Consider the following 26,159-nt stretch of genomic DNA (forward strand, 5'->3'; position numbering starts at 1 on the left):
GACTACAGAGGCACAACTAGGCCTCCAAACAGCTGGCAGATGAGCCCTTTGCTCAAGTGAATGAAACGAAATGTACTTCTCCTTGAGCAAAAGCATTTGAGCTACAGATAATGTAGGGCTGTGGGCAAGCTGAAACAATGAAACACAGCGGGTCAATTCCCGTCTCTGTGCAACAGGTAACAAAATGCAGTGACCGCAGCAGCCCTCTCATCCCATTTATTAAAGAAACAGTAAGAAAAGATACAATGCAGGAAAAACACCAACCATCCTTTCACATCGGGCTGAGCGAAGCACTGATCTCTCCCCTTCATCCCCTTCCCCACCCAACCCCATTAACATCAGTTTAAAGTTGAGGTTCACTGATTCGATGTACCAGTGGCGAGGGAGCTGGATGAGCAGAGGAGCCTTACAGCTGGCCGCCCCTAAAGCCCAGTCAGCAAGCTGACATTGTATTTGGTGGTCTTGGTGAAGTGGTTGTCCACGTCTCTGTTCTGTGTTCGAGGCCCCCAGGGAAAGGTATGGCAGTAGAGGATGCCCAGGTCCAAGCTAAGCATGGTCCGTTCACCAATGCAACATTTCTGGAGAGCAGTGTGAGCAGGGAACTACATGTGAGTCGGGACCTGTGGGCAAGGTATCCCTGAGGAAAAGTCCACAAGAACAAGAAACTGGTGAGAGACAAGGGGCAGAAAGCTGTGCGACAAAAGCACAGCTGGCTTCTGGAAGGCTGCAGCTCCTTTCTCTCAAGGCAAGGACAATCCTCAGTCCATGCCCCACAAGTAACATCTCACCTTCAGTCAAGAGAGGAAAAAGAATGGCTCCCGGGATGTTGAGCCCCAGCTGTGTTCTTGACAGCAGCTCCGTATCTACCCTTTTCCTAAGACACAGTCCCTGTCCAGAACCACAGTGCCTGGAAACCAAGGTGGTCCTGCAGGGAAAGTGGTATTTAAGGGGGTAACATTCCATTTGGGTACATTGCAGCCATTGGACCCCCGGGTCTGGGGAAAGCAGCTGGGTTTGTGCCAGGGAGGCTCCCCACTCTAGGAAAGGGGACCAAGCTTTTGCTCACAGGGCCGTTCATCCTTGGAAAAGAAGCAGAATTTAAACCCAAGGTCCCAGCTGGCCTTGCAAAAGGAGCTGGGTTGATACCCAAAGGGCCTGCTGGAGAAGAGCCCAGGTGCCCAGCAGCTGACCTGGGGAAAGCAATTTGACCAGGGCCCAGTGGGCCACTAGATCTTGGGAAAGCAGCTGAACTTGGACCCTGCAGCCCAGTGCCTCTTGGGAAGTTAGCTGAGTTGGGACCTAGTGGCCCAGAGGCTCTTGGGAAAATTGCTGAAGTTGAGCCCTGGAGGCCAGCAGACCTTTGGAAGGTAGCTGGGTTTGAAGCCAACGTGCCAGAAGACTGAGAAAAGACAGTCGGGTTCAGTCCCCCCGAACCTGTCCCCCTTGGAAAGGGATTGGTATTTACCCCCATGGGGCCACCTGGCCTTGAGAAATGAGCTGAATTAGGGCCTATGGGGCCAGGAGCCCTTGACATAGGTGATGGATTTGGCCCTGGAAGGCCAATTCCTCGAGAGCCAGGACCTGTGTTTGGACCTATAGGGCCAGGAACTCTTGCCATGGAAGATGAGCTTGAGCCCATGTTTCCAGATGCTTGTGAAAGAGAGGCTGAGTTTGCTCCTAAAAGACCTGCTGCTCTCAGAATGGGGGCAAGATCTAGTCCTTGAGGTCCAGTCATTCTTAAGTTAAGACCAGATCCAGTACCCAAGAAGCCACTGGCTCTTGCATCCAGATTTGGGCTTGGGCCCAAGCCACTTGCCCTTGGGTTGGGCCCAAGGCCTGGACCCAGGCCACCTGCCCTTGGGTTGGGCCCTAGGCCTGGGCCTGGAAATATACCTGACCTAGGGGCAGGGTTTGTACCCAAAAAGCCTGATCTCAGATTGGCATTTGGCCCAGGGCCCAGCCCAACTGGCCTAGGATTGGGAGGGCCATTCCCAGAGGACAAGATACCTGCTCTCAGATTGGGTCCAGATCCAGGGCCCATGGGACCACCACTTCTGGGGTCAGGACCCGCTCCTAGGAGACCACCTGGCCTTGGGTTGGACAAAGGACCTGGTCCTGGGAGACTCCCTAACCTGGGGTTAGACAGAGGTCCAGGGCCTGGAAGGGACCCTGTTCTGGCATTCAGAGCTGGACCTGGGCCAGGACCCAGTAGGCCACCTGGCCTTGGGAAAGCAACTGCACCTGTGCCAGTGGGATTCATCCCTCTTGGAAAAGAAGCCATGCTTGGGTCACGAGCACCGGCCTGGAAAGGTGCTGGATTTGAAGCCAGTGAGCCTGATGAAGCTGGAAAAGGAGATGGGTTCCTTGGAAATGGGGCCAGATTTCCACCAAGAGAACCGGCCGCCATAAGAAAGGGATCCGAGTTCATGCCCAGTGGGTGGCCTGCGTTCAGAACAGGACCCCCCTGTGGTCCAAAGGAGCTGTCGAGCCGTCCTCGAGGTGGCAGTGGAGCACGAGTCCACGGAGTTGGCCGCTCTCTGGGGAAAATCCGAGGTTCTTTCATACTTTCTTGGGGACGTTGGTGATAATGGGCTTAGGGCGGGTTTTGAAAAGGATCTTGTTTTTGATGAGTGCTGTCACCAGGTACCGGGTGCCAGTCTTGCTGCCAAGCTCATCACAGTCCTCCCCTGGAGTGTGTTTGACAAGGACTGCAAAAGGTTTCTCCAGGTGGATGATTTTCCCATACAGGATATGATGCCCCACGATCAGCACGGGGATTCCCTTTGGCAGAACAAGAACGAAATGCCTGAGGTTCAGGGCAAGGCCAAACCACTCAGCAGGCAGAGCTGGCACCTCTACTCCACGCTGGTCTGCTTCTACCTAAGCTGAGCAGCCACAAAGGACTATCCACCCCTGCGCCAGCTGCCTTCTTTGTGGCTCCATGTAAGAGAATTCCACTTTCAGAAATGTGACCTTTTCCCAATTCCCCAAAGCTACATTTCCCTGCTACCACAGAGGTTGGGGGAGAACAAGCAGAGCTTCAAAGATTAGCTAGACCTTGAATAACAAACCTGAGGGCAGTCCTCACTCTGGGTCCTGGGAGCACCACCTTGGTGTAGCTTGCTTTCCTGAGGCATTAAGCGGGAAAGAAAAGCCCCCTCACCTCAGTGGTGTAATGTAGGTCTCCCAGGAGGTTTCCAGCTAATCCGGTGCTGTAGCGAGCCTCGATCTCCCCCTGTAGCTCCATCAGCACCCATTCTGCCAGGCCTCCAGCCCCCGCACTGCAAGCAAAGGGCTGGCGGTTACAATATTTTTGAGGGGTGAAGGATGAATAGGGTCCTACACCACCATTCAATGCCCAAAGGATCTCCTAGCACCAGTTCCTGGGAAACTGGGCAGTGCTATGCACTGAACTAGAATTCAAAGTGCCAGGATTTGTGCATGATGTAACTGAGGACCCCGATTCCTTCAGAAAAGTATCAAATTTGTATAACCCCCATCGTTCATGCTAAATACAATTCAAAGTGCATTCACTCACCTGGAAATAACAATTTGCACCATGAGCTTTCCGTCTTTAAAAAGCAACTGAAACAAGCTGTAGAGAGAGAAAGAAGAAAGATTTAGGATGTGACTACTGATAGCGGCTATAATTTACCCCTACAGCCAGGCACTTTTCCTAAGTGCTTCAGAAGCATTTTATTCTATACCATATGGTGAAGGTTGCTTAGGATCACAAGCAGTCAACTACATTAAGGAAAACTAACTGGTATCAAAATTGTGTTCAAGACCATTAAGAGGATTTTTTTAAAAGATTTATTTTATTTATTTCAAAGAGAGTTACAGAAAGAGGTATAGACAGAGAAAGAGGTCTCCCACTCGCTGGTTCACTTCCCAGATGGCCACAACGGCTGGAGCTGAGCCGATCCAGATCCAGGAGCCAGGAGCTTCTTCCAGGTCTCCCATTTGGGTGCAGGGGCCCAAGGACTTGGGCCATCTTCTACTGCTATCCCAGGCCACAGCAAAGAGCTGGATCGGAAAAGGAGTAGCCGGGACTAGAACCAGCACCCATATGGGATGCTGGCGCTTCAAGCCAGGGCTTTAACCCACTGCGCCACAGAGCCGGCCTCTGTTAAGAGGATCTGAAATCAAGCCATATATCAAATAGACCCTCTTGACCACTACGTGAACTTGCCTTTCCCAAGTATATTTTATTTTCTACTCTCAAAAAAAAAAAAAAAAAAAAAAGATGTATGTATTACTTTGAAAGGCAGTTACAGAGAGGAAGAGATACAGATCTTCCATCTACTGGTTCACTCCCTAAATGGCTGCAATGGTCAGGGCTGGCTAGGTTGGAGCCAGGAGCTTCTTCTAGGTATCCCACATGGGTACAGAGGCCCAAGCACCTGGGCCATCCTCTGCCACTCTCTCAGGTGCATTAGCAGTGAGCTGGATCAGAAGTGGAGCAGCTGAGAATTGAACCAGCACCCACATGGGATGCTGGCATTGCAAGGCAGCGGCTTCATCAGTTACGTTAACAACCCCAGCCCCTACTCTTCAGATTTGTAAACAAACTAATAAACCATATTAGATTCTACTTCTTCAGCAATGATATAAATCCAAGTCTACTATTTGGCTATGTTGTAATTTTAAGGCCAAAGGCTGCCCTTTAATAATAAAGCCAAGAGAACTCAAAGTCCCTTGGACAATTTCAGTAAATGGTGAGATGACTTCCAAAGCAACTCAGATCGTATGCTTTAGCCACCTTTCACTGTGAAAATACACCACTTATGTGACACTTTCATTTTATGCAACAGCACCACCTGCTGACAACTTTGGTGTACTCTACAACAATGGTTTACTTTTTTTGCAACCTGTTTGCCACCAGAATACAGGTATTGTGAAAACCAATGCTAAAGCAAAGCCACAACAGGACAGGAAGAGACTCCTCTCAACATCATCATCAGATACACAGAATCAGGCAACTGCACCATCTGGTCTACAAATGTGGTGGCACCACTAAAGGGAGGCTGCTGAGACAGCAAAGGGCTCTTCCAGGCAGGCCTGGGTCTCAGATACACTGAAAGCTGAATTCCTGAGCATGGTTACCACCACTGACAGCTCCCTGTGGAAATCTGGGACCAGCGAAGTAGTACATGACTATCACTGATGTCGCAGGACACAGACTACCAAAAACACGATTGTAGGCACACCTCAGGCTGCCTGTGCCGTCCTGACAGCTGCTGCTGGAGTCGGGGAGTTTGAAGCTGTATCTCCAAGAACGGGCAGACCTGTGAGCATGCCCTTCTGGCTCCCATACTGGGTGTGAAGCAGGTTAAGTGCCAGTCTTAACAAAATGGATTCCACTGAGCTACCCTACAGCCAAGAGAGACAGCAGGAAATTGTTAAGGAAGTCAGAAGCCACATTAAGAAAAGTGGTTACAATACCTTTTGTGCCTACTTCTGGTTGGAACAGCAAGAACGTGCTGGAAACCCAGTGCTACTACACCTTGGTTCAGGAATGAAGTCACCCATAAAGATGGCAGTGCCACTGGAAGCACACTGCTGGAAGCCTTGGACTGTACCCTTCTACCAGCTGATAAACTTTTGTGTTCACCCCTACATGATGCTTACAAAGTTGGTGGTATTGGCACTGTCCCTGTGGGCCAAATGGGGACTGGTGTTCTCACAACTGGCAAGGTGGTAAACTTTGCTCCACTCAGTGTCACGACCGACTTCAAGTCTGCTGAACTGCACCATGGAACTTTTGAGTGGCGCTCCCCCTCAATGTTGAGAACATGTCTGTCAAAGATGTTCATAGTGGCAAAGTTGCTGGAGACAGCATAAACCACCCACCAATGGAAGCAGCTGGCTTTACTGCTCAGGTGATTATCCTGAACCATCCGCAACAAATCAGTGCTGGCTACGTCCTGGTACTGGATTGTCACAGCTCACACTGCTTCCACGTTTACTGAGCCGAAAGCGATGACTCTTGTTCTGGAAAGAAGCTGGACAACAGCTTTCAATTCTTGAGATCTGGTGATGCTGCCATCATTGATAGGGTTCCTGGCAAGCTTACGTGTGTTGTCAGCTTCTCTGACTAGCCTACTCTGGGTTGTTTTGCTGCCTGTGATCTGTGATGAGACAGATAGTTGCTGTGGCTATGATCAAAGCAGTGCGCAAGAAGGCTGCTGGAGCTGGCAAGACCATGAAGTCTATCCAGAAAGTTCAGAAGGCTAAAGGCTCATCCCTAACACCTGCCACCCCAGTCTTTTTTTTTTTTTTTTTGACAGGCAGAGTGGACAGTGAGAGAGAGACAGAGAGAAAGGTCTTCCTTTTGCCGTTGGTTCACCCTCCAATGGCCGCCGCGGTAGCGCGCTGCGCTGTTCCGATGGCAGGAGCCAGGTGCTTATCCTGGTCTCCCCTGGGGTGCAGAGCCCAAACACTTGGGCCATCCTCCACTGCACTCCCTGGTCACAGCAGAGAGCTGGCCTGGAAGAGGGGCAACCGGGACAGGATCAGTGCCCCGACCGGGACTAGAACCCGGTGTGCCGGCGCCGCAAGGCGGAGGATTAGCCTGTTGAGCCACGGCGCCGGCCTGTTCTTTTTTTTTTTTTTTTTTTTTTTTTTTGACAGGCAGAGTTAGAGAGAGAGAGAGAGAAAGGTCTTCCTTTTGCCGTTGGTTCACCCCCCAAGTGGCCGCTACGACCAAAGTGCTGCACCGATCCGAAGCCTGGTGCTTCCTCCTGGTCTCCTATGAAGGTGCAGGGGCCCAAGCACCTGGGCCATCCTCCACGGCACTCCCGGGCCACAGCAGAGAGCTGGACTGGAAGAGGAGCAACCAGGACAGATGCCGGCGCCCCAACTGGGACTAGAACCCAGGGTGCTGGCGCCACAGGCCTCCGCCTAGTGAGCCACCCCAGTCTTAATCAGTGGTCAAAGGACGGTCTCAGAACTATTTGGCTCAATTGGCCACTGAAGTTTAATAATAAAAAGTGGTTAATGATAATGCATCATAAAACTGTCAAAAGGAAACGAGAAATGTTTTGTGGATCATTTTTTTGTGTATGCAATGCAGTTTTAATAGAAACAAGTTGACCAAAAATCTATCACAGAATTCTGAGACCCATTAAAACAATGTTTAATGATGAAAAAAACAAAAAAAGTTTTTGTTTTAAAATGGGACCTTGTTGGGGCCAGTGCTATGGCACAGTAGGCTAAGCCTCCCCCTGTAGCCAGCATCCCATATGGGCGCCCGTTCATATCCTGGCTGCTCCTCTTCTAATTCAGCTCTCTGATTATGGCCCAAGAAAGCAGTGGAGGATAGCCCAAGTGCTTGGGCCCCTGCACCTGTAAGGGAGACCTGGAGGAAGCTCCTAGCTCTTGGCTTCAGACAGGCCCCAGTCTATCCGTTGTGGCCATTTGGGGAGTGAACTAGCAGGTGCAAAACCTGTCTCTCCCTTTCAAATAAATTAATCTTAAAAAAGATAAAAAAAAACAAAAAAAACAAAAAAAACAAAAAAAACAAACCAGGGCCCGCTTGCCTGAAGACAATTGGCTGCACTTGCACTTGCCACTCTGGAAAGGACAGAGAGGAGGGGATGGGCTAAGTCTTCTGAACACATGTCTGGGGTCTATGGGAAGGGCATTTGTCCAGTGTTTACTGACTCCAGTACACAAAATTACTTGGCATTAACTGTTCTCAAGCTCAGCAAACACCTGACTAAAGCACAAAGCAGATTTCTTTACTGGCACACTCATCTTCATTTCGGATCTCTGGGGAAAAGACCACCACCAACAGCCTGTACAAGGTAGCATGAAGCTCTAGCCCTACAATACCAAAGACATTCTGGGAATAGGAAGTTGGTAAACTCAACTGAACTTCAAATATAAGCAGCAGCTAGCATGGCTTACATTAAAAACAAACAAAAAATTCCGGGGTTGCATGTCCTCAGTAAGTTCACAGAAAATGTGTATTACTATTATTATTTTTTGACAGGCAGAGTGGACAGTGAGAGAGAAAGAGACAGAGAGAAAGGTCTTCCTTTGCCGTTGGTTCACCCTCCAACGGCTGCTGTGGCCGGCGTGCTGCACCGATCCGAAGCCCGGAGCCGGGTGCTTCTCCTGGTCTCTCATGAGGGTGCAGGGCCCAAGCACTTGGGCCATCCTTCACCGCACTCCTGGGCCACAGCAGAGAGCTGGCCTGGAAGAGGAGCAACCGGGATAGAATCTGGCGCCCCGACCGGGACTAGAACCCAGTGTGCCGGTGCCGCAGGTGGAGGATTAGCCTATTGAGCCGCGGCACCGGCCAGAAAATGTGTATTATTAAAAAATACATGGGTTTGAAATTCTTTGGAACCAAATTAAACTTACATTTGACTTACTTTGTATGAACTTTTGGAAGTCCTCTGGTATACTAGTGGTACTTTGTCCAAAAAGTGTGATGCTACAATGTAGGCATTCATCCAAATTTTGTAGATGAGCCTACTGAGAGACACAGTGCACAGAGCTCACGGGGGGTGTATTCGTAGCACTACCAATTCCTCCTTCCCAAAGAGAAAACCAAGAGCCAGTGAGAATGAAAAGAGGAATCAAGGCATTAGGCAGGCAATGAGTACATCCAAAAGCTGGTCAGGGCAGCAACAGGGAAATGAGAGCATGCTTGAATAAGCCAGACTCTGCAGAATGGCAGACTGGTAGCACCTGAGACTGGCGTAACATACAAAACAGACCATCTTACAGATAGAGGCCCCACAGCTACTGTCAAAAGAACCAAAGGCACCTTTAAAATTCTCTTGGGGCACAGCAGGATACGCCACTGCGCTAGTTCAAGTCCCAACTGCTCCACTTCTGATCCAGCTCCCTGGTAATGTGCATGGGAAAAACAAAAATGTGCTTGGGTCCCTGTAGCCCACATGAGAGACCTAGATGATGCTCCTGGCTTCACCCTGTCACAGCCATTTGGGGAGTGACCCCATGGATGGAAGATCCTTCAAACGCTGCTTTTTTAAAACTTTTTTTTTTTTTTTTTTTGGACAGGTAGAGTTATAGACAGTGAGAGAGAGAGAAAGGTCTTCCTTCCGTTGGTTCACTCCCCAAATGGCCACATGGCCAGTGCTGCACCGATCTGAAGCCAGGAGCCAGGAGCTTCTTCCTGGTCTCCCATGCGGGTGCAGGAGCCCAAGCACCTGGGCCATCCTCCACTGCCCTCCCGGGCCACAGCAGAGAGCTGGACTGGAAAAGGAGTAACCAGGACTAGAACCTGGTGTTCATATGGGATCCCGGTGCCACAGGCAGATATTAACCAAGTGAGCCACAACACTGGCCCCTACATAACTAATCTTTAAAAAAGAAATATAAAATCTTTTCTCCTAAGGGAGAAAGGATAACACTTTAAAATCAGAAGCCCTAAACTCAGGCTCAAGCTTTCAAGCCTGGAACAGTAAGTGTGACCAAGCACAAGTCATTTAATGCCAATGGGGCTAAAATCTAGAGTATGACTCATTAAACTATTGTGAAGACCAACTATACGCAAAACTGCTGTAAAGGTGTTAGCATCTACTGAGATGAAGAGCTTGTTTTTTTAGAGGGTAGAATAAATAAATCAGCATTTTGACAGCATTAACTTTGGCTATAATTTAGAGACTGAGAACTTTTAGCCACAAATCAAAAAAGGCTCAATAATACAAACAGATTAACAAGTTCTTCCAAATAAACATTCAATGGGGCTGGCAGGTGCGGCTCAATAGGCTAATTCTCCGCCTTGCGGCACCGGCACACCGAGTTCTAGTCCCGGTCGGGGCGCCGGATGCTGTCCCGGTTGCCCCTCTTCCAGGCCAGCTCTCTGCTATGGCCTGGGAGTGCAGTGGAGGATGGCCCAAGTGCTTGGGCCCTGCACCCCATGGGAGACCAGGAGAAGCACCTGGCTCCTGCCATCGGATCAGTGCGGTGCGCTAGCCGCAGTGCGCCAGCCGCGGCGGCCATTGGAGGGTGAACCAACGGCAAAGGAAGACCTTTCTCTCTGTCTCTCTCTCTCACTGTCCACTCTGCCTGTCAAAAAAATAAATAAATAAAAAATTAAAAACAAAAAAAAACGCCGGCCAAATAAACATTCAATACTGATACAGTATTATTTTCCTTGATGGGTATAATTTATAACAAAGTACAGGCAGTTGTAGAGAAGCAATAAGGTGTTCATATAGTTGAACATGAACTAAGATCAATGCAGGGAAGAAACCAGTGCCAATTTTTTGACAGTCAAAATCTATCTTTAAGCCCTGGGACCCCAAGCTGAAGATGGTCATGTGTGGAGCATTGAGGCAAACTGAATGCTCAAGGATTTTCAGAATTCAGAACAGTGTCCTAAGTGGGCAATGAAAAACTGATGCCTGGCTGCACTTGCACCCCAGCACGTCCCTGGTGCTTCAGTGTTTTACCTGTACACGCTGATGTAGGAGGTCCTGCCAGAGTAGCACTGGCCTGTCAGAATTCTGCTACCAAACCCAGTCAGGCTTGGTCACAGACCTACTGCGATGCTGCAGATACATACAAGAGTAAAAATGACATACGAGCCTCAGCAGTCTAGCTCAGGAACCTGTGGACTGAGCCAGGCACACGTAATTTGTGTACATGACATTGCAGTTACCAAGTTAGCAAGAAACATGGAGGAGGGCATCCCTTTAGTGAGCTTAACAATTCTACTTTAGTGCCTTAAAACATCCTGTAATGTCTAAATTCTATTATTTCTTTTCTTGCTCCATGAGATGTCCACTCTAGGCAACTGTTGGTAGGGTCAGAGTAGCTAAGCACACCTGGGTGTACCTCACTGAAGACACACCTGATGGAGGTGGCAGGAAACATGAACTCTGTGTTTCACTTAGTGTGGAGTTGAGTATTTGCAGCTCAATCGTCTCCACTCCCTGAAGAGCAGGCAGAAAAAAACAAACAGGTACACAGAGAAATAAAACACAGGTTGAGCATCCCTAATCTGAAATGCTGACATGACTCTCCAAAGGTTCAGATTTGGGAACATTTGTGGTTTTCAGAGTTCTGGATACTTACGTTATCTAGTCTGCAAATATGGCCAAACCTGAAAAACTCCAGAATCAGAATCATTTCTGATCCCAAGCATTTTGGATAAAGGCTACTCTACCTGTACAAGTAGAATCCTATTAGTAACAAACATTACAATGAAAATTCTCTGTGGAATGGAAATATTCTTAACTCTTTAGTCTTAACTCATTCTAGCACAAAAAGATAGAGTACTTTCTAGTTAAGATTTGACTTGTTTAAAAACTGCAGCTCTATCAAGAGCAAGCAACACTTGAGGCAGTTTGTTATCAAATCACGAAAGGAGAAGGGAATCAGCAGAAAAGTTCTCCCAGCAAATCTCTCTCAGAAGTAAATTCAATTCCAGATCTGGTTAAAGGCAACTAACATCCATTTCTTTGGTTACAAACAGTAACTGCACATTGACTAATTTAATCGTAGAGCCAAGAAATCTCTGTAAAGTGGCTTATTAAACAAGTGGTATCAGTTTCATAGACCATAACCAGAATACAGCCTTGGAGAGATGGGGAAGTATAGCAAAAATCAAACCTCTTTCCCCAGCAATAAATTATGCCTCTTACCCACCATATTAAAAGAGAGTGAAAATTTTTACTTAATTTTTCTGGACTAATCAGCTAACTAAACACCACACAAATTCTGTATTCCTGAAGTAGTCAGAACACCTTAGCTCTGTAAAGGAAGTTTGTTTTTGTTTTTTTTTTAAAGTACTTCTTGCATTTTCTCAAATTTTTTCCTTTAACAATGCCCTTTGTGGAGGTGCAAAATTTCTAGAAATGTTACTTATATCTAAGCTTGTCCCAGGTCACTACCAGGTTAGTTTGGAGGTCCTGGCTAAGCACACTGCACACTCAGGATAGCGGTGCAGGTGACTTCAAGGTCCCAAAACAAATCATGGAGAAGCAAAGGAGACAGCATTCAACGGACCAATCCAGACCCACATTGGGAACCATAACCAAAACCCAAAACCCACACACCATGTGTGACTTCATAAGAACAAATCCAGGCAGAGCACTATCAATACAAAGGGCTCTATTCCCTGCATAATCTTTCATAAACACTCATTTAGATTCTCTCATCGCATCTACAACAATCTATGAGGTAGGCACGGTCACCTCATTGAACAGATGAGGAAACAGGCTGAGAGAAACTAGAAGTTCAGTGATCACACAGCTAAAAACTAGCAGAGCTAGGATGTGGACCCTAACCACTCCACAAGCCCCCTTGCACACCACACTTAGTGACTTACACTTCCTAACTTCTGAAACTTACATGTATCAGCCTCATTCTCACAGCACCTCTTACAAAATGGTAAGCCAAGAACCTGCGGAGATCCCAAAATCTGTCACTAAAGTAATTATTACATGTGTGAAGTAGGCAGTTCAAAACAATCAATCTTGGAGGCCAGTGCGGTGGCTTAGCAGTTAAAGCTGCTACCTGTGATGCTGGCATCTCATATGGGTGCCAGTTCATGTCCTGGCTGCTCCATTTCCCAACCAGATCTTGCTAATGTGCCCAGGAAAGCATCAGAAGATGGCCCAAATTCTTAGGCCCCTGACACCCACATGAGAAGCCCAGAAGCTCCTGGCTCTGGTATGGTCCAGCCCTAGCCATTGCAGCCATTTGGGGAGTGAACCAGCAATGGAAGATCTGTCTTTTCCCATCTCCAATAACTGTGCCTTTCAAATAGTAAAATCTTGAGCCAAGACTGTGGGTAAAGCCGCCACCTGTGATGCTGATATCCCATATGAGTACCGGTTTAAGACCCAGCTCTCTGCTATGGCCTGGGATAGCAGTAGAGGATGGCCCAAGTCCTTGGGCCCCTGCACCAACGTGGGAGTCCCGGAAGAAGCTCCAGGCTCCTGGCTTTGGATCAGCGCAGCTCCGGTCACTGCAGCCATCTGGGGAATGAACCAGCGGATGGAAGCCCTCTCTCTCTCTCTCTCTGCCTCTGAGGCAAATAAATAAAATCTTAAAAAAAAAAAATTAAGAAAAAAGTCATTATTAAAAAAAAAGCAAGTCTGCTCTTTAATCATCTCCAATTGATATTTAGGTTTCTGAAACCTCTACGAATCTACTACGTGCCACCTGGATTCAAAACTTTACCCTAAACCTCTTTCCTCACTGTGAAGAAAAATAAGCCAAGAGAATACAGGACATTCTTTGTCACATGCTCATTTTAATCTTCTACACAATTCTCTTATCCTTAGGTCTCTCAATTGTTAAATATTAAATCGTTGTAAGGTTACCAAGGTCATAGGCAGAACAGCCTGAGCAATGATCCTCATAATGGCAATTGCTTCCAAAATAAAATGTGGCAGAATGAACTGCTATCTATCCAACTAAACACACAGAAAACTCAGAAAAATAAGGGGCTCTGACTGGATGGATAAACCTAACCACAATTAAATTTTGCTACAACAATGCTTCAACCATTTTTTTTTTTAAAGAAAAGGAATCAAAGTTGTAATATTTATTTTAAAAAAAAACTTGGGGCAACCATTGGCCTTGTATCCCACATAAGTGCCTGACTGAATTCTGGCTCCTGACTACAGCTTCCTGCTAACGGAGACTCTGGGAGACAGTTGTAACAGCTCAAGTAGCTGGGTTCCTGCCACCGACGTGGGAGACCTGGATTGAGTTCTCAGTGTGGAGGGTACCTTGTGAGTGAAACCAGCAGGTTGGAGTGCAGGTTCCCAAATTCTTTTTAAAAAACTAAATACACGACATAAACACCACTGTAAATTGCTAGGCAGATCAGCCGTTACTGCGCTGCTTTTGGTACCACGATCTGCACGTGAGGGACACAGTGAAGCACTCACTTGTCAGTCAGACCTGGGCTCTGTCAGCCACACTACAGTGACAATGGGCAACTGAATGTTTCCCCAACAATAAACTAAGCATAGAAACTCTTATCTCAAAATGTTGTTTAAAGACTTAGGTAGTGAATATAGAGCTTTTAGCACAGTGCCTAACACATGGTAAGCCTTCAGGGCCAGGCGACTACCCAAGGAACATGACACTCTCAACACGTGCGCAGGATGTCTGAACACTGCACGTATGATTAACAGTTCAGTGCTCAGACAGGACTAAGTCGTCCTGCAAAAGCAGCATCAGAACACAATCAGGCATACACAACTGGGTGAAAATCCAAACACGGCAGGCAGGGCTCGCCGAACTGCTTCAGGGGCTGAGTTCCGGAAGGTCCTTTCTCTAAATAACTACTTCTCTATGTATCTTTCTACCAAATGAACAACTCAGAAGTTTTAAATACAATTGAATACAGATGATTTGTTTATTAGCAATGTTACTGTGGTTTTGTGACTTAAGAGGATGGCTTTAGTTTCCACGGGGGTCTTGTCTCTTGACAGGTTTACAAAGTCACTAAGTCTCAAGTCCTGATTCTAAACGAGTCGTTTGCTTGCCTCCAAAAAGGGGTCGTAGAGGGTAGGTGGAACTGAATGCTTCCAAACTTTTCATTAGTGAAGTGTGTTCAAAAACGTGTGTAGATACTCTGCATTACACGTGGTATTCCCATCACTTTAGGATTCACACGTGGGAGGGAATCAAAATACTGTATTTGCAGACAATGGGTGGTAAGATGGCTTCAGTTGATTTACTTCTGTTTTCTCCATCTTCTGCTACCCTGCGGCCCCGTCTCTAGCTCTCGTCCTCTACTACTAACGCGCCACCTCCCCCCGCCCATCCCCTTCCTTCCTGCCCCTGCTAGGGGTCCCCCTCGACACTGGCTTCTCCCACTCGCCCCCATCTTCTCTTCCCTCCCTCTTCCTTTGACCCTTCCCCCCTTTCAGCCAAAGCCACAAACACTTCCTATTCCTAGTCCCGCCCACTCCCTGGGACTTCTCGTTCCGCCTCCCCCAGTTCGCCAACCCGCTCCAGATTGCCCCCAGCTGGGATCGCGGGGCCGGCTGTGGACCCCCTTCCCCTGCCTCCCAAGGGAACTACTCTCCAAACCGCTTTCCTCCACACCCCCGACCCGCGCAGGCTTCCAATCGCTTCACCCGCCTCCCAAACATCACTCTCGCAGCGTCTTTCCTCTAACCCTCGTGCTCCAAATCGCTCCCGGTTCCGAAGCACTGCGCGCCTCCAGAACCCCACCCACAAAACCACCCCCCCATTACCTCTCCCCGTCGCCCCCTCCCCACGACTAAAATGTCCCCTAAAGCGACTCTCGCGTTCCTGCTACCCCCCCCCCCCCCACGAAACCCCCTTTCTGAAAGCTATCCCCGCTGTTTCCTGGGTTTCAATTCCACTCCGCTCCCGCAGGTCTCTGGGCTCCCCCACAAGCCCGGGCAAGAGCCCCTTCCCGCACGTACCTCCAGGCTCCGGCCCGCGCCGCCCCCTTCTCGGTCCTCCGCCCGCGCTCGGCCACCCCTTCCGCCCCGCTCGCTGCCTTCCTCCCCTCCGCCTTCCGCCTCCACACCGACCCCTTCCCCCCACCAACGCCCAGTCCTGCCCCCCGGGGGCCACACGGGTCCCCCCACTTCTGCGCGGCTCTCCCCCGCCCTTCCCCGCCGGCCGCCCCTCCCCCGCCCGCCGCTCCCCGCCCCTCGGCTCGCCATTCGGCTCGCCATTCTTCTACCCGAGCCGCGCGCCCCGCCCGGCCCCAGCTCCCTAGCTGTCCGCGCCCTCGCACTCTCGCCCCCCAACCCCGGCTCGGCCCTCGCTCCCCGCGGCCTCCCGTGACCCCCGCCCGCGGCCTGACCTGCAATGGCGGCCGCCGAGCGCGGCGCCGCGCGGCCAACGGGCGACAACCGAACCTCCCGCCGCCGTCGCCGCCGCCGCTAGCACTGCCTGCGCACTTCCGGCCTCGTGCTGCGACTACTTCCGGGGCAGAGCCTGAGTGCGTGCGCGCGCACGTGGGGCCGGGGCAGAGGGAGGCGAGCGCCGAGAGAAGCGATCGCCGGGCGGTGGGTAAGTTGGCGCCGGGGAGTGGGAGCCGGGTGTGGGAGAGGGGGTGGTCTGACGGGGTGTGATCCTCCCAGGGTGCGCGCCCCGTCTCGCTCTTCCAGCTCCTTGTCCCGGGGCCGAGTGCGGATTCCTTCCTAGACCGTGGGAGAGGGGAAGACCTGTGTCGCGCTTCGGGCGCTCTGGCTGGGCCTGGCCGGACCCCGTGCACCGCGGCGGGATCTTGACTTTATAGGTGGACCATTGAGGAGCCCGGTGTGTGAGTTGACCGGGGAGGAGGTAGGGTGGGCAGCTGACAGACGTCAGGCCGGGCCGCCTGAGTCGGTGGCCGAGTCCTGTCGCTCCCGTTCCTGCCTGCCCCGTCAGCCCCACCGTCACTACCTTGGTCTGTGATTTGCAAGCTTAGCACGTTACAGAGTTGGGGAGAAGCGCTTGCTCAAATGCAGATTCCTGATACCCCCAAAGGATTGGAATTCTGGGTCTGTGGCGTAGGAGCCTTTTGGGTTTTTGCTGAAGCGTCTCTTTTTCAGGCCACCCTGAACTTGCAGGAGGTTGTTTGATAGGTTCTCCTACGGGGCATGAAAGCATCGTTAGTTGGAATTGAACTTTAATGAGAGAGCTGGTTGGAGCCTCCCGCCCGGAACAGTGACGATAAATTGGATACGTGGGACATACTGCAGTGAACTTCTAACGGCGTCTCTTTTTCGTCCAGGAATGGGTGAATTTAAGGTCCATCGAGTACGGTTCTTTAATTACATTCCTTCAGGGATCCGCTGCGTGGCGTACAATAACCAGTCAAACAGACTGGCTGTTTCTCGGACAGATGGCACTGTGGAAATTTATAACTTGTCAGCAAACTACTTTCAGGAGAAAGTAAGTCGTTTGGGAGTCTGATTCGGTGTTCATTATGTAAGTTTTCTTCAGTTTCATTCTACAAAAACCTGTAGTATTTTTGTATTTAAAGAGATCAGGTGACCCCCTACACCCTCTGGCTCTGGGGTCTGATGCCAGGAGCACAGTGTTTTGCTCTGGTGATGTTAGAAACATCCTACCTAGGAATTGTATCGTCGTGTGCCTGGTCACCAGAACGCTGAGGTTGGCGGGACCCTTTGGCCACAACACGAAAAGAAGTTGTTGGAACCACTGCTATGTATCTGTCTCAGCACCACAGCAGCCCTGGTTCCAGGCACAGACACTTCCTGCTGGAGCTGTCAGTGCCCATTTCACTGTCCGGTCAGAAAAACAGGGAAGCGTTTTAGCAGCGGAAGCTGGTGGGGCGAGCAGTGTGGCACAGCCAGGGAAGCCACTGCTTGGGACACCCGCGTCCCTTATGGTAGTCTAGCCTGAGATTCAGTCCCACCTCTGCCTCTTTCCCATCCGTCTTCCCGCTACTGGACCTGGGGAGGCAGCAGATGATGTCACAAGTGCTTAGTCCCTGCCACCACATGGGAGACCAGCTCCTGGCTTCAGCCTAGCCCAGCCCTGGCCGTTTTGGGCATTTGGGGAGGGAGCCAGCAGACAAGATATCTTTCGCCCTCTCTCTTTCTCTCTGTCTCTCTGCCTTTAAAGTAAATAAAAATGCATAAATAACAATTTTTTAAAAACCCCTTGTGATAAGATGGCAGGAAGATGGATTCCTAAGTTCATCTTTCTGAAAGACCTTGTACTTAAATGTCTGTATTTGGGAGCAAAAGAGATTTTTAAAAACAGATTTATTTATTTGAAAGTCAGGATTGCATAGAGAGAGGGAGAGACAGAGAGAGAGATCTTCCATCTGCTGGTTCACTCCCCATATGGATTCAATGACCAGTGCTGGGCCAGACCAAAACCAGGAGCCAGGAGCTTCTTCTAGGTCTCCCACGTGGGTGCAGGGTGCCCAAGCACTTGGGCCATCCTCTGCTGCTTTCCTAGGTGCATTAGCAGGGAGCTGGATTGGAAGTGGATCAGGCAGGTGTCGAACTAGAGCCCATATGGGATGCTGGCATTGCAGGCAAGCTCCTTAACCTGTGTGTGTTTTAGTCTTTTCAAGTTCAAATAGGAAAATTATACCAACTTAGTCCCTGCGGTGTCAAACAGATACAGATGGAAGAAAATGCCTTGATAGGTACGAAAACTTTTTGAATGCTAGAAAAACAACTTGGAGGCCGGCGCCGCGGCTCACTAGGCTAATCCTCCGCCTTGCGGCGCCGGCACACCGGGTTCTAGTCCCGGTCGGGGCACCGATCCTGTCCCGGTTGCCCCTCTTCCAGGCCAGCTCTCTGCTGTGGCCAGGGAGTGCAGTGGAGGATGGCCCAAGTCCTTGGGCCCTGCACCCCATGGGAGACCAGGATAAACACCTGGCTCCTGCCATCGGATCAGCGTGGTGCGCCGGCCGCAGTGCGCCAACCGCGGCGGCCATTGGAGGGTGAACCAACGGCAAAAGGAAGACCTTTCTCTCTGTCTCTCTCTCTACTGTCCACTCTGCCTGTCAAAAATAAAAAAAAAAAAAAAAGAAAAGAAAAACAACTTGGAAATCTGACACTGAATGAAAATGTAGAGTAAGCTACATTGTTTCATTAACTTTTTTTCTGTATTTATTTGAGTGGCAGAGGCACAGAGAGGGAGAGTAAATTCCCACCTGCTGTTTCACTCCCAAAGGCCTGCAAAGCATGGGACCCAGAAACAGTCCGGGCCTCCTACGTGGGTGGCAGGAACCCAGTCGCCATTACTGCTGCCTCCCATACATTAATAGGAAATCAGAGTCAGGAGCAAGAGCCAAGTATTGAACCTGGTACTTTGATGTGTTTTGGGCTCATCTTAACTGTTAGTCTGAACATTCACCCCTATTTTATTTTTTAAGCAGCTGTTTACATATGAAATTGACACACAATAAACTGCCTATTTTTATACACATTGATAACATCCAGTATAAGCACAGTTAAGCATTGCTTAATGATGGCGATGAACTCAGAAATGTATCCTTGGATGATTTCTTTGTGGGCAAACATGGAGTATACATACAGAAACCTGGATGGTGTGGCCTTTGCTCCCAGGATAGAAATCTTTAGAACATATTTTTGTACTGAATATGGCAAGCAATTATAGCACAATGATAAGCATTTATATCTCTCTCTTTTAAAAAATTATTTATTTGAAACAATTACAGAGAGAGAGGGAGAAACAGGGAGGGAGAGGGGTAACTTCATGTACTGGTTCACTTCCCAAATGGTCACAATGGCCCGTGCTGGCTGAAGCCAGGAGCTAGGAGCTTCATCCAGGTCTCCCCATGAGTGGCAAAGACCCAAATGCTTGGACCATCTTCTGCTGTTTTTCCCAGGGCATTAGCAGGGAGCTAGATCATAAGTGGAGCAGCTGGGACTCGAAGTGGCACCCATATGGGATGTTGGTATTACGTCACAACACCAGCCCCGGCATTTATGTATCTAAACATAGGATAAAAATATAGTATAAAGGGCCGGCGCCGTGGCTTAACAGGCTAATCCTCCGCCTTGCGGCGCCGGCACACCGGGTTCTAGTCCCGGTTGGGGCGCCGGATTCTATCCCAGTTGCCCCTCTTCCAGGCCAGCTCTCTGCTATGGCCCGGGAAGGCAGTGGAGGATGGCCCAAGTCCTTGGGCCCTGCACCCGCATGGGAGACCAGGAGAAGCACCTGGCTCCTGGCTTCGGATCAGCGAGATGCGCCGGCCACAGCAGCCATTGGAGGGTGAACCAACGGCAAAAAGGAAGACCTTTCTCTCTGTCTCTCTCTCTCACTATCCACTCTGCCTGTCAAAATAAATAAATAAATAATTTAATTAATTAATTAAATACTATACATATATAGTATAAAGAATAAAGAAGGGAACATCAATATAGGGCACTTAGCGTGAAGGAGCTTGCAAGACTGAAGTTGTTCGGGGTGATCAGTGAGTGATGAGTAAACATGCAGGCCTTGGAATAACTGTGCTACCATAAACTTCATGTTCATCGCATGCTAGGCCTACAGGAAATGTCTCAAAAATTTCTTTCCTTAATAAGTTAACTTTGGTTGCCATACTGTAATTTTTTACTTTAATTTTTTTGACTTTTTTGATCCTTTCATTATAGCTTAAATACATTTTGACTTTATATGTTTTTGCATCTATTTTTAAATTTTTTGAAAAGATTTATTTTATTTATTTGAAAGGCAGATTTACAGAGAGAGAGACAGAGCTCTTCCATCTGCTGGTTCACTACCCAGATGTAAACAACAGCCAGGACTGGGCTAGGCCAGGCCAAAGCCAGGAGCTTCCAGGTCTCCCATTGGGTGCTGGGGCCCAAGGACTTGGGCCATCCTCTGCTGCTTCCCCAGGCTACTAGTAGAAAGCTAGGTTGAAAGTGGAGCAGCCAGGAACCAAACCCATGCTCATGGGATGCCAGGATCGCAGGTGGCAGCTTAACCTGCTAAGCCACAATGCTGGCCCCCCAATTTTTTTTTTTTTTGAGCTTTTTTGTTTTTTGTTAAAACCAAGATACACACAGCCTAGGCCTACACAAGGTCAGCGTCTGAGTGTCACTGCCAGCCACCTCCACATCTTGTCCCACTTAAAGGTCTTCAAGGGCAGTTACATGCGTGGAGCTGCCATCTCCTATGAGAAATGCCACCTTCTGGAGGACCTGCCTGCTGCTGTTTGTTAACTGCCTTTTATGAGTTCAAGGAGTACTCTGACAACAGAAAGTATGCTATGTGAACCAGTAACAGTCACTTAATGGTATGAGACCACCATTATATGTGTAGGCTGTCGCTGACCAAAATGTTATACAGCCTGTGTCTATACGTATGTTGAAACCATCACCCAGTTTAGATAGTTGCATTTTTAGAAAATTGGCTCCATCAATTAGGATTGGATACATCTAACCACATTTGAGTGTATACTTTATTCCCCTAGATTTTGCTGAACTAATCCTAGTAAAAGAAACAAAACCAGCTGTATAAAAGGAACTAAAATTTGAAGCTGAAAAAAAATGAAAATGCCTGCGGTATGATCTGACAACACAAACTCCCATGCTAGTTACTTGTAGGGGAGTAGTTTCACCACATCCCCTGTGACCGCTCAGTGCTGGTAGCTGATGAATCCCTGGTGTTTCTGTAGTTTTTCCCAGGTCATGAATCTCGATCTACAGAAGCTCTGTGTTGGGCAGAAGGACAGCGACTCTTCAGTGCTGGACTCAATGGCGAGATCATCGAGTATGACTTACAGGCATTAAACATCAAGTATGCTGTGGATGCCTTCGGAGGACCTATTTGGAGCATGACCGCCAGCCCCAGTGGCTCTCAACTTCTGGTCAGTAAAGCAGCTAATTGAAACTGAGATTTCTCTTGTGCCCACTCAGACTTCGTTCCCTGTGTTCTTGGAGAGAAAAGTTATATTAGGGCGTGCGGCAACTCCAGTTGTAGCTGGGACCTAGCAACCCCAGCTACAAGATTGGAATTGCTAGTGAGGATTAAAACTCCATGATCCTTTTTGCTGCTGTTTTGGACCTTGTTTATTCATTTATGAAAGGAGAGAGCTAATTCAGTTCAGCATTTCCACAACTGTGTTCTATGGAATTGGGAGATGGACTGATTTTTATTTTGGCGTGCTCTGTTTTGTGATAAATGTTTCATAAATGTGATGTGTTGTATCCTTCAGCCTGTACATTACCACACACGTGTATATTGAAAGTTCTGGGATATCCTTCAGCAAGTTAACATCTGCAACTGTGTGTCAACACAGTATTTCACAAAAAACAAGTGTTAATTTTTATTATTCGCCTGGTTCACTCCCCCAGTGCCCTCAAGGGTTGAGGGGCTGGAGGCCAGAGCTGGGAGCCAGGAACTCAGTACAGATCTCCCATGTGAGTGTGGGTGGCAGGAACCCAGTGATTTGAGCCTTCCCCACTACCTCCAACATCTGCTTTAGCAGGAAGCTGGACTCTAGAGCTCACGCTAGGAAGTGATATGGGACGTGGTCATCCTCACTGGTACCATAACCACTAAGGCAAATGTCTGCCCCCAAAATTTTTTTGTGAACACAAACTGAAACTTTTTTCTGACTATGATTGCCATTTCAATGCTTTCAGAGATTTAATTTTCTGTGGTGGGTCTGTGCTTGCTTGTTCGTCCTTCCTTCCTTCCTTTCTTTCCTTCCTTCGTTCCTTCCTTTCTTCCTTTTTTCTTTCTTTCTTTATTTTTTTATTGCATAATATCCTAATTTGTGTAATATCCTAAGAAGTCTCCATTTAAGTTATAAGGTTAATAGGTCTTTTATTCAGGTCATGGTCTCTAGCAGAGGTATGCTATGAAGTCCTATTTCTGTTCCATGTCTTATGCAGAAGTAGGTCACTAATGAGAACTCAGTGTTAGCCTGCTTTCTGGTTCAGATTTGAAGCTGCCGAGAATACACTGCCAGTTTCTTCATACTAGTACTTTCTCCTCTCACAAACTATTTTTCTCATACAGGGCAAGTGACAACTTCAGGGAGGAATTGTGAGAGAGAGATAAAGAGTATGTGTTTTTAGTCCTATAAAATGTTTATCTTCTGTTTTCTGCCTGTTTTTCCCTAATAGGTTGGCTGTGAAGATGGATCTGTGAAACTATTTCAAATCACCCCAGAAAAAATTGAATTTGAAAGAAATTTTGATCGGCAGAAAAGTAAGGGTTGTGCTTGATGGGGCAGTGAGTTGCCTTAACAAGAAGTTATATTTCTGTACCACTGGGGGTGGAATATTTTCCCAAGGGTCCGGGTAATATTTTATCTGTGTGTTAATTTTATCTGAGTACAACCAATGTGCTAGTTGACATTGGTAGCCCAGGCTTTACCCAGTGTGTAGCATTGTTGAAGTTTCCTTGTTAAGTGATAATGCAAAAAACCAAAAATTCCAAAATAGGAAAACCAAGTGTTTCCATGAAAGTCAATTTGTCATCATTTATTTTTGTGAAATTTTAAGTGTTCATGAGGTTATTGTTGGTTTTTATTTTTAAGATTTACTTATTTATTTGAATAGCAGAGTTACAGAGAGGCAAGGGGGGAGGGTCTTCCACTGGTTCACTGCTCAAAAGGCCACAGTGGCTGGAGCTGAGCCGATCCAAAGCAAGGAGCCAGGAGCTTCTTCCGGGTTTCCCACGTGGGTTCAGGGGCCCAAGGACTTGGGTCATCTTCTACTGCTTTCCTAGGCCATAGCAGAGCGCTGCATTGGAAGTGGAGCAGCCAGGACTCAAACTGGCGCCCGGTTTTAGCTTTACCTGCTACACCGCAGTGCTGACCCCTCATGAGGTTTTGAAGCTAGGGTTTCATCATTAGAAGTAGTGATTCTTGAGGCCGGTGCTGTGGCACAGTGGATTAAGGCCCCAGCCTGCAGCGCCAGCATCCCATATGGGTGCCGGTTCGAGTCCCAGCTGCTCTTCTTCCAATGCAGCTCTCTGCTATGGCGTGGGAAAGCAGTAGAAGATGGCCCAAGTGCTTGAGCCCCTGCACGCCCCTGCGCCCGCATAGGAGACCTGGAAGAAGCTCCTGGCTCCTGACTTCAGATGAGCTCAGCTGTGGCTGTTGTGGCTGTTTGGGGAGTGAACCAGTGGAATGGAAGTCCTGTTTCTCTCTGTCTACCTCTCTCTGTAACTCTGTCTTTCAAATAAATGAAATAATTCCTGGAAAAAAAAAAAAAAGAAAAAAGAAGTAGTGATTCTTCATACTTCTGGTGACCTCAGATTGATAGGAGTTTTATAAACAGTTGTCCGTGCTTGGACGAGCACTGACCTGCAGGGCTGCAGTTAAAAGACAGTTTTTGTAAAGCACTGGTTAGTAAATATTGTAGACTTTACACACCATCCAATCTGCCAGCCCTCACTGTGGTACAAGGGCAGAGGCCCTGCCTGTTCTCCGTTTGGTTTGGCCTGGGGACCATGGTTCCCTGACCCTACTTCTAGAGGATGGTGGCTGTCCTGTGTATTCCATGTGTCTGTTGATAAGATTTATCCTGTGCTAATCAGCTTCCAATTTTGTTTTTGTTTTTAATATCTTCTGAACATGCTTTTTTCATTACAAAAGTATAGCAATGTTTTTAAAAATTTCATACATTTATCCAAGTATGAAAGAAAATAAGTATTTCACTCTGAAGGAACATTTTAGAACTAATGTTTTAGAGTTTTCCATGTATTCATATAAACATAGAAAAGTTCTTGCACACGTTTTTGGTTTATATTTTCATTTGATGCATCATGTTTTTTGTATTTTCGCTTGATGCATCATAGTTATCTTTCTGTGTCAGTCATAGCAGTCTGCATGTTATTCAGTTTTATGGTATTCCACAGTTTATGTAACAATTCCTATCAATGCGTAGTATTTATTATTTTTTATTGTTACAAACAGTTCTGTAATGCATGTTCTTATATACATATTTTGGGCACTTATGCAGGTTTTTTTTTTCTTAAATCAATTCCCAGTGCAATTACTGAGCCACAAAATTTAAATTTTGTTAGCTAACTACTAATGAACTTTTAAAAAGTTGTATTGGCTCACACTCCCATCAAGTTTCTTTAGACATTAGTAAAGTAAATCTGACACACTTCATTGTGGACCCAGGCGTAGCTGTCTCTTACTGAACAGTGCTTTATAGGAGGGTGACAGGGGAGAGGGCTCAGGCTGCTGGACACCAGCGTGGTTGATAACGACGGAAGGAGAGCTGACTCGCCTTCGCTGTATATTTATGTGTATGTCACTTTCTTTTTTTGTTGTGCAATTCCCAAGGTCGTATCCTGTGTCTCAGCTGGCATCCCTCTGGTACCCACATTGCAGCTGGCTCCATAGACTACATTAGTGTGTTTGATGTCAAATCAGGTGACTGCTTTTCTGAGTTCATTTAGGGGGTGGGTCTTATTTGTCCATTCACATTTCTTGGTTTCTAGAAACTTGACCCTTTGTCATTCTTTCAGTGACCTTCAGGGCCTAACCTGTCACCTTCTGAGATGTCCGCCTGAACACCACTCTTTTCTTGGGTTACTGCTGCTTTTAGGGGGAAGCTTGGTTCTTCAGTGGGGTGCAGTATATTTTCATCATAATAACAATTCATGTTACGAAATTTGCCCTCAATTTGTACCACATTCAGGATGAGTGACTCGTGGAATACCTACTGATATATCCCAGTCCTTGTAAAAATGGGCTTCTGTCCTTGAGGAACCTGAGATCTTGGCAGCCTAAGTGTTAAGACACGAGATGAGAAAGACCGAGAACTTTGACTTTGTTCTTGGCCTGGAAGATTGACAGGAATGAACAGAGTCCTGCAGTGATGAGGCTGTCAGTGGGCGTCTCTGTCCTCCCATCTAAGGTGCAGAGGTAAACAGGTTAGACACAGCTCTGTTTTCCTCAGTGTTTTCCATTTGTTATTGGCTGTACCTGTACACAGTATAGGATTCCTTAGGGCCTGTTAGAGAAAAGCAGGAGCCCCGCTGTATTCTCTGATTTCTCTTAGGCAGCCACTGCATCTTTCAGCCGACTCTTGGTATTTATCTCTGGTGCTGTACAAAGTGTGCTTATAATGCTACATTTTGATTTTTCATTTTTACACCTTGGTTTACTGACTTATACAACTGGGTCCTCTTTCTCTACCCTCTGCCCTAGGCATCACACTTTCTCCTGACCTTTCCAGTGTGAGTATGCTGTGACTTTGTTCAGACCACTGGTCAGTGTCTTGTTGATTATGGCTATATAAATAATGCTCACTGTGAACTTCCTTTCCATTCCTGTGTACTTTCTGTTCTCTGGGTGATTCATGCTCAGATTCTTCCAGTTGTATAAATCACGTTCAGGTACGTGGCTGGTGTTCTTGCTGCCAGAACCTTTTGACCCACTGTCCTCTAGCTTAGCTCCTGTGGACCTGCTGCCCAACTGAGGTCTGAGACATGGATTTTTCACAGTCCTTCTATGAAAAGGGGACCCCCTTGACTTCTCCATTCCTGTTTTATTCACTTTCTTGGTCTGTTCCTTTGATGGGTCCTGAGAAAGAATGCATGAGAAAGAGTTCCAGGCTGGAAATTAGTTTCCCTTGAAGTTCTGAAGCTGTGGCTGTCCTGTGTTGCAGCTTCTTGTGTTAGTAGGCAGTCTGATGTCATTCTGTGAGTGGATCCTTTGTTTAGAATCTGGGTGTTTGTGTTTGTTTTCTGGGAGCTTTTAT

At 47.8% G+C, this 26,159-nt stretch overlaps 3 protein-coding genes across 3 annotated transcripts in view; 1 reads left to right on the forward strand and 2 right to left on the reverse strand.

Annotated features, from left to right (window-relative positions):
- Positions 1-178: 178 nt before the first annotated feature.
- Positions 179-2,563, reverse strand: DERPC (DERPC proline and glycine rich nuclear protein). The gene has a single exon (XM_062175851.1). The coding sequence runs from the start codon at positions 2,561-2,563 to the stop codon at positions 944-946; it is 1,620 nt and encodes a 539-aa protein (XP_062031835.1). The 3' UTR covers positions 179-943.
- Positions 2,560-15,867, reverse strand: CHTF8 (chromosome transmission fidelity factor 8). Its single transcript, XM_062175852.1, has 4 exons — positions 15,791-15,867; positions 3,539-3,595; positions 3,164-3,281; positions 2,560-2,781 (listed from the first exon to the last, which is right to left on the reverse strand). Exons 2-4 carry the CDS (start codon positions 3,559-3,561, stop codon positions 2,560-2,562), a joined length of 363 nt encoding a protein of 120 aa, XP_062031836.1. The 5' UTR covers positions 3,562-3,595; positions 15,791-15,867.
- Positions 15,868-15,924: 57 nt separating this feature from the next.
- Positions 15,925-26,159, forward strand: part of UTP4 (UTP4 small subunit processome component) — a 30,142-nt gene continuing 19,907 nt past the window's right edge. Inside the window, exons 1-5 of the mRNA XM_062176414.1 lie at positions 15,925-15,999; positions 16,706-16,866; positions 21,104-21,295; positions 22,560-22,644; positions 24,737-24,826. Coding sequence (XP_062032398.1) covers positions 16,708-16,866; positions 21,104-21,295; positions 22,560-22,644; positions 24,737-24,826 — 526 coding nt within the window. The 5' untranslated portion in view covers positions 15,925-15,999; positions 16,706-16,707. The remainder of the gene's footprint in view (positions 16,000-16,705; positions 16,867-21,103; positions 21,296-22,559; positions 22,645-24,736; positions 24,827-26,159) is intronic.

This window comes from Lepus europaeus, chromosome 19 (genome assembly GCF_033115175.1).
Source record: "Lepus europaeus isolate LE1 chromosome 19, mLepTim1.pri, whole genome shotgun sequence".
Lineage (NCBI taxonomy): Eukaryota > Metazoa > Chordata > Mammalia > Lagomorpha > Leporidae > Lepus > Lepus europaeus.

Excerpts from the sequence above, each read along its gene's own strand:
- CHTF8 (XM_062175852.1), bottom strand. The coding sequence starts at position 3,561 with ATGGTGCAAATTGTTATTTCCAG. Across the intron at positions 3,282-3,538 it reads GTGCAAATTGTTATTTCCAG|TGCGGGGGCTGGAGGCCTGG; the intron begins GTGAGTGAATGC and ends CTTTGCTTGCAG. Across the intron at positions 2,782-3,163 it reads ACCTACATTACACCACTGAG|GGAATCCCCGTGCTGATCGT; the intron begins GTGAGGGGGCTT and ends GTTCTGCCAAAG.
- DERPC (XM_062175851.1), bottom strand. The coding sequence starts at position 2,563 with ATGAAAGAACCTCGGATTTTCCCCAGAGAGCGGCCAACTCCGTGGACT.